This window comes from Castor canadensis, chromosome 2 (genome assembly GCF_047511655.1).
Source record: "Castor canadensis chromosome 2, mCasCan1.hap1v2, whole genome shotgun sequence".
NCBI classification, from domain to species: domain Eukaryota; kingdom Metazoa; phylum Chordata; class Mammalia; order Rodentia; family Castoridae; genus Castor; species Castor canadensis.
In genome coordinates this window covers 13,082,276-13,090,552 of record NC_133387.1, presented here as the reverse complement: position 1 = coordinate 13,090,552, position 8,277 = coordinate 13,082,276, and the positions used below count along the sequence as shown (strand labels likewise).

General features: G+C 47.4%; 1 gene segment (V, D, J or C); it reads left to right on the top strand.

Annotated features, from left to right (window-relative positions):
- The first annotated feature begins 222 nt into the window (after positions 1–222).
- LOC109699791 (T-cell receptor beta chain C region-like) lies at positions 223–5,371 on the top strand. The segment is given in 5 exon segments: positions 223–367; positions 3,720–4,106; positions 4,599–4,616; positions 4,744–4,850; positions 5,140–5,371. Coding segments are annotated over 5 exon segments (621 nt in total).
- Positions 5,372–8,277: the final 2,906 nt, after the last annotated feature.

Genomic DNA, 8,277 nt, shown 5'->3' with positions numbered 1-8,277 from the left:
AGATGCTCAGCAACCTTTGAGACTGTGCAGAGAGGCGCTGCTCCTTGCTTGGGCAGGACTCCTGGTCTAGGTGTTGGGAGAGCGCTCAGTGTTGGTGGGAATTAGGGTTGGGTCTGGGACAAAAGGAATGGGCAGCACTGGTTTTTGTCCTGGGCCTGGTGGCTGTGAGCACAGACACGCAGTATTTCGGCCCAGGAACGCGGCTTACAGTGCTGGGTAAGCTGAGCGCACTGGAGATCAGGGGAGAGGAGTGGGGGCGCTCCGGGATGTCGGGTGGAGATGACTGGGCCTGTTTTTGAGTCGCGCCCCGGGGCTGTGGGCCAAAACACTCAGTACTTCGGGGCCGGCACCCGGCTGACGGTGCTAGGTAAGTCGGGACCGCAGGGGACAGGGGCGGGTCCGCGGCGCGGGTTTTTGTGTGGGACTCAGGGGCCGTGAACCAGGAGACCCAGTACTTCGGGCCAGGCACGCGGCTCCTGGTGCTAGGTGAGTTCGGGCCCCGCGCGCGGGCTGCGGCGGGGGGGGGGCTGCAGTGCGGGCGGGTCGCTTGGATCCGGTTTTTGTGGGGAGCCCCTGGGCTGTGTTCTGCATCTGCTGTCCTGACTTTCGGGGCCGGTAGCCGGTTGACCGTGCTGGGTGAGTCTCCTGGGGACAAGCACCCCAGGCTGCGGGATCAGAAGGGACCGCGCGGCCGGGGTGGGGAGTGGGGGGCGGTCTTCCCGCTTCTCCACACCTAGTTGAGGGCCCTGCGCTTGAGCCTGCGGGTCCTGGAGCTCAGAGACCCGCGCTTCCCTCTGTGCGTGGGAAGTGTTTCCATGAGCTGTAGCCTCTGTGTTCCTAAGCGCATGATTTGGGTCCCGGCACCAGGTTTATGGGCATAGGTGTCTCTTCACCTTCCAATCCCTGCCCTTGGGTCCCTGGAGGGGTGTGGGGTAGACCCGAGCTTGGAACCCGCGGGGATCTGGCAATCTGCGGTCAGCTCTGCACCTTCAACTTCCCTTCCCGCTTCCTGGCTTCTTGAAGGACTGGGTGGGACACAGGAGAAGGGTATTCAGGACCGGATATGGCCCTGGGGCAGAGGACAAGTTGGCTTCCACCCTCACATCCTGGGATATTTGCTCAGAGAATGAGCAGTGAAGGGCAGGGATTATTGGGACTCCAGGAGACACTAGCCTAGATAAAAGGACAGAAGGGCAAAACTGGTTTGGGAAAAGGTAGACTGTCACCTGCTACATTAAGAGGCAAAGAGAGCTGGGTGGGCAGGGAACAATGGCTACCTCAGGGGGCAAAAGTTACTCAGACCAGGGTCAGTTGGACAGAGAAGAAAAAAGGCTACCACACAGAGTGGAACTGAAAGCCAACAAGACAAACATTTGTCAGCAAAGAAGAATCAAAACAAGTCTGTTGACTTAAAATTAGATTAAAACTTCACCAGTTTCCTACTAAGCTTGGGACCCTTGAAGCAGCATCCACAGTTGTCCATGGCCTGTCAACAAAAAGGGGATAGCCTCAGGGCCAGGCTTAACCTCAGTCACTGGGGTGCATTTACTCCCTAGAGGAATCTCCTTTCCCTGATACCCTGAAATCTCTATCACTCACACTAAATATTCCAGGTGAGACAGCAGAGGCCAGGCAGAGAGTTCATTTGCCACAGACACATGTTACAATGCAGATACTTTGTCTGGAATATGAGTAAAATCCCTTGGGTGACAGCTCAGGAAGGGACCTGATGATGGGAACCTTGAACCAGAGAGCAGAAATAATTCAATCTCCATGTTAACCTGGATTATTTTATAACCACAAAAATAGAAATCATTTGGTTGAACTGTTGTTAAGCTAGATCCAATGGGGTTCAGCCACATCTAAGATGACCAGAGTAAACTCTGGGTTCCTGTGGTCAGCTGGGGTGGGAAAAGACCGAGGATTTAGAACTAGATGCAACTGGGCTCTAATCCTGGCTCTTAGGTGATTGAGTGGCCATAGGTAAGTTAATATGTGAACCTCAGTTTTTATGGAACAGAAATGGAATAAAGGGCTGTGTGCATGTGAGAGGTGAGTTTGGAAGAAGAAAGAGAAACTTCACAATTTTACCTGAGGCTAGTCTAACGTACAACACAACACCTACCAACAGCAGCAGCTCACTAGTGCACACATTTACATCCACACAGGCAAGCCACCACCCCCACCACACACACACACACACACACACACACACAAGCACACATGCTGCAGGGACTAACATACATGGAAGCATAGCTAACCCAACCTTGCTGTGGAGTTATATGGACAGTGATTTGGGGTACAAGCAAGGTTCTGCTTGTGTTTGTCTTGCCCACAGCATCAATAAATATCACTTTAATACTGCCTTTAATTTTTATAATAAGTACTGTGTATTTGCTGAGTGAGGAATAAGAGAAGTTCACTCCATACTGCCTCGGGAGGGCTGGGAGAATATCCCAGAGCCAAGATCTTTAAGACAGAGTGAAAACATACACGCTGAGAGTAGAAAAGTGTGTGGAGCCAAGTTGTACAGATAGAAGTGAGGACATTACCATTTCAGCTCAAGTTCATTAAGAACTAGAAGCACCATTAATGAACCAGATTAGAGTTGGGAGTAGGGGAAGTTAACAAGATGGAGGCAGGGCCAGTTCTGAAACTTTCAGGCCCAGATTGAAATGAAAATATCTGCTGGGGGCCTTGCTAAAAAAAAATCCTTTAGAATTTCAAAAGAGTGGCAGTGGACCACGAAACCATGCACTGGCCTTCCTTAAGCCTTTGGTCCTGTACAGCAAGTATGCAGGTTGCATATTCATGACATAGGTCCTGGAAAGAGGTCATATCCATACAAATATGAGGAAGCGTCAGAATAAGTTTTCTCTAGTCCAGTAGGCTGTAATTAGGTTCTATATAAAACACATCTCTTCATTTCAACAGAATTTCTTGGGGGGGGGTGTGAAATCAAGGATAAGAAAAGCACAGAAAGGAAACTCAGGTGGCATTTCGGGCAGAGAAATTGTAGGGTAATTTTGCACCACAAAATATCAGAAACCTCACATTTTCCTGAACACATTGTAGCCCAGAAGAATGTCCTCATGTGACTGCATAAAAATAGGTCATCTGTGTACGTGTAAAGAAGATCCCCTCCCCTCAAGTGTCTCTCTTGTCCTAAATTCCCCTTTATCCTCTGCTCTCTGGCTTCAGATACAAATAAACTGGTTTATGATGGGATGTTCTGAATCCTTCCATCACTTAATCTTCACACCTGTTCTGGAAAGTCAGTGTTGTAATTCTCACTTCACAAGAAGAAAAAATAATTCAGACAGTAAAGAAACTGTCCCAAATTGACATTGATGGGCAAAGTTAGAGCTAGGATTTCTATCCTATTATTCCAATTTTTATGGAGGGCTCTATTTAAGCAACTATTATGTACAGTGCTGAGAAGTAGACAGGTAAGCATTGATGAAGGATAATGACAATGAAGGGATACCACCAAGGGTGTTAGGAAGTCCATTCACAATGCAACCCTAGGGGGAGCAGAGGGACAGTGGACAGTACCTGTCCATAGCAACCAGTGTCTACTACAACATGATTCACTTTATTATGACTCCCTTTGGCCCTCAGCCCTCTTTCTCTCACTACCACACATACACACACACACACACTACCAGGCCTACTCAACTTTCAGATCAGCCATGCTACCATCCCTCTTCACTTTCCAGAGAACCTGAGCAGGGTGACCCCACCGACGGTCACTGTGTTTGAGCCATCAGAAGCAGAGATCTCCCGGAAAAATAAAGCCACGCTCGTGTGCCTGGCCACAGGCTTCTATCCCGACCATGTGGAGCTAAGCTGGTGGGTGAATGGCAAGGAGGTCCACAATGGGGTCAGCACAGATGCTCAGCCCTACCTGGAGCGGCCCAATGACAAGAACTCCACCTACTGCCTGAGCAGCCGCCTGAGGGTTTCAGCTGCCTTCTGGCACAATCCCCGCAACCACTTCCGCTGCCAAGTCCAGTTCTACGGGCTCACAGAGGAAGACGAGTGGACCCAGAATCGGGCCAAACCTGTCACCCAGAACATCAGTGCTGAGACCCAGGGCAGAGCAGGTGAGTGGGGCCTGGGGAGCCAGGGAGGATATGGAGCAGGACCAGTGCCAGAGGAAAGCAGAAATATCCAGGTAGAAATCAAGAGTAGACCCAGAAGAAAGCCAGTGTGGGTGGAAAGGGGGATGATTAAGGCAACAGTGTCAGCACACCATAACATGCACATCCTCCCTGGAAGCACAGGAGCTGACCAGGGCAGCTCTGGCCCCGTTGTGTGCTGTACTAATGGGTCTGCTCGTGACTGGCTGCTCAGTTCAATACCTCTGTCTCCCCAATTCCATCACTGGTCCTAGTTGTATGTTCCTAGTGACATTGTCCCTGCACTGGAGCAGCGTGATGAAGACAGTGCCAGAGCTTTTTAAGTATGCTGACTGCACCGTCTGGTGTGCATGTGTTTGTGGCCTATAAATCAGACTTTAAAGTCTATGACTTAAGGCTCAGTATCCTGAAAAAATGGCACTCTCTTACCCATTTTCTCCCTGTCTTTTATTTCAGACTGTGGCTTCACTTCGGGTGAGTGAGTTTCTCCTTTTCATCTTCTATGTTCTTGGCTCTGGAACCAGGGGCACAAAGAATGTGGGGACACTGCTGGTGAGGTTTGGCTCACAGGCATCTATCTGCTCTCTCTTCCCACCAACAGCATCCTATCAGCAAGGGGTCCTGTCTGCCACCATCCTCTATGAGATACTGCTGGGAAAGGCTACCCTGTATGCTGTGCTGGTCAGCTCCCTTGTGCTGATGGCCATGGTAAGGAGGAGGGTAAGATGGGGCAGGTAAATGAAAGGAGGGTATGGAAATTTGTTTATGATATATAAGGAGATCTCAGAGCCAGCCCCAGTGCTGATATATCCTGTTATCTCAATGAGTACATAAGGACCCCAGGATGGGGAGAAAAATACAAGAAACATTACAGAATGCACCACTGGTGAATGGGGAGAACCAATGAACCTTCCTTAAAAACCAGCATCTTCACTGTCTACCCCACTTCTACTACTCCACAGCCTCTGGAACATTAACAGTGTGCTCTCTTCCTCAGGTCAAGAAAAAGAATTCCTGAGGCCAGCTCCAGCTATGTCCTGAGTCCTTCTTCATCCTCACTCTGGATTCTTCTGTACCTGCTCCAATCCATGTTCCTAAGGAGTTATTCTTTCTTCACCTCTCATCCCCTTCCTACATGGTTATCCATCCTCCCTCACTGTTTCACATAGACTGAGCTCCCATCTTGAATCTGAAAGAATAAACCACTGAAAATGGCGAGTAAAACCTGGTTATATTTCAATGGTATTTTTGGTGTCCTGCTTGTCACTGACCTCCTTCTTATATGGGAAAACACCATCTCCTCAGGCATACAGAGAATCTAATCCAGCTCCTCTCAGACCAATGCTTCTCCCTTCTGTTAATTCTAATGGAAGGCCTCAAAGTGAAAGGTCTTAACAGCCATTCCAGGTCCCCAGTGCACAGTTAGTCTAAACCAGGAGGACAAGAACTGTGAACCATAACCCTGCCCGGCATAGAACAGATGCCAGACAGACCCATGGGAAAAAATGCCTGGCCACTTCTCAATTCCAGATTCAAGGGTCATTTGTTACACCTTTAGCTTTTTTCCGTGTCTGTCCTTAATACCGCCAGCTTATCTTGTTTCGGGATTTGGGCTTAAGATTTGTGCTTTTCTGCGTTTCTAGGTTGGAATCCTAGATAAGACACTGAGTGGAGTAGAGTGATATGTGAACTGTGGGAATGAGTGGTCTCTCAGGAGCGGGGTACATGGGCCAGGCCCTGGGTGAGGGCTTGATGGGGGGCCGAGATGGTATGTGTAGAGTGGTAGAAACAAGTTCTTTTGCCTCATAGATAGAAAACAGACCACCTTAAGGGTCGGGAAGAAGGTTACCTTAGAAGAGTACACACTGCACACAGCTTTATCCACGGTGGTACATCACTGTACTAGGTGAGGGGAGGAATATAATTAGAGAAAAGAAGGCACAGGACTGTGAGAAGGTCAAGTCTAAGTTAATTGAGGCTTAGTGTCAGGGGTGAGATCAAAGTCTGAAAGCAAGGAAAGGATAAGGAAGATGAAGGAGCCCTTCCTAAAAGTCAGCTCACCCACTCCAGGTCTCAAACTGGACACTGACACACACATTGTTCCATATGATTCCCACAACAATCCTAAAAGCAAGTTTTGATCTCCCTAGTTTGTGTGTTTAGAGACTATATTTCACATATCAAATGCTTGGGAAGCAGTGAAACTGAGGCATGTTTTTTCTTCCAAAGACAGTGATTCTGGAAGCTTTCCCCAGATACTGACCTTGCTCATGGTGTTGTCACGACTATAGCGTGGCTGCTGCCAAGCTCTGGGAAAGGCCCCACTGAAACACACTTAATGCTGTAATTACTCAGTGTGTCAGTTTCCTAGGGCTGCTGAAACAAACTGTGTGACAAATTGCCATAACAAAGTGCCACTGAGTGATTCAGAAAAATAGAAATTTATTCTCTTGCAGTTCTGGAGTCCAGAAATGCAAAAGCAAGGTCCCAAAAGAGTCATGTTTTCTGACAGTACAGGGGAGGATCCTTTCTTGCTTCTCCTTCTTCTGATGGCTCCCAACACTCCTTTCCTTGTATCAACATCTCTCCTGTCTCTGCCTCTGCCTTCACTTGGCATTCTTCTCTGCGTGTTTGCATCTAAATTTCCCTCCCTTTTCTTTTAACAGGACATAAGTCATAGTGATTTAGGTTTCACCCTAAACCCAGAATGATTTCATCTAGAGATATTAGCCAATTACATCTGCAAAAACCTATTACCAAATAAAGTCACATTCTGTACTTCTGAGTGGGAATGAATTGTGCCGGAGGGAGGGGGCACCTTAATCCCACAACACTAAGGGTTCAGGAATTGGAGTTGAGGGGTTTCATATGGATTACTTGCAGAGGCCAAGAAAAAGTTAGCCCAGGGAGCCCATCATATTATGGTAGCTTCCATTAATTGTAACTATCTCTAGGATCTCAAACTGCAAATGGATTTTGGCTTTATTATTTGTCATGTGCTGGTTTGTTTTTATGATGGCAAAATAGCTAAAATGCTTAAGAACAAAGAGGATAGGCATTAGGCCCAGAAGAGCATTCACAAAAAGATGCTTCCCATAGTTTAGACCTGTGAGGAGGATGTAGGCATATTCTAGTGGTTCCTCTCAAGGGTGGGATGGGAAGATAATTAGATGAAGGGACAATCAAATGCTTCAGAGATAATGGGGTGCTGTATGGATCAGAGAGAGTGCACTAGGACTGTGGTGTTCAGAGGACAGGAGCTTGTACAGTATCTATTGGCCTAGATCAGGGTGGAGGGGGAAAGTGCAATCACTCGCAGTAAAGAAATAGGTCTGCCAGTTTGGTGGTTGTCATCTTGTAGATGCAGAAAGTAGAGACATTCTTAGGTGGGAGGCTTGGGAGGAGTTACTAGCTGGTACCCTAGAATTTGCCAGCAGGTGAAGGTGAAGAACAAAAGAATCTTCTCTAGAGGAGGAGATTCTAGAGGAGGATTCTAGAAGATATATTTCACCATCTCATTCAAGGGGACTTAACAGAGATAAAAGAATTAATAACTCCATCTGGTTTCCATCAAATACCCTAGGTGACACCAGAAAGTCTCCTCTCTTCAAGATTTTAAAGATATTCCCTTGTCTTTCCCAAACAACACAACTCCCAACACTCAATTCACAGGCACTGGAAAGTTGATCTGTTCTACATCTACCTCTGCCTTTGTTTAGAATCTAAGTGGATCCTTCTGGACCAATTCCAGGCATCCTCTCCATTCTGTCTTAGCTTAAACTGAGCAAACACAAGTTAGATGTCAGGTAGCTGTATCATTTATTATATGAATTAGGATACTATTGAGAATAAAGGGACAACTAACCAGATGAGCTACTGAGGCAAAAAGAGTAGACTAAGACTTTGCAGGTTTTAAGCATACACAAGACAGTTTCTGAGTTCAGAGTTTTCCTGCAAGGGGATACACCAAGAGATTCTTCCTTGACCTGTGCCATCCCCTTGTTCTAATCTGAGGGCTAAACTAAGATTCATGTTATTAAGGAACTATGTGGGCAGAATGTGGAACATCAAGGGCAGCAAACTCCACATGTGACACCACTGCTGGGTCAAAGAATTCATATTGATTAAAAGACTC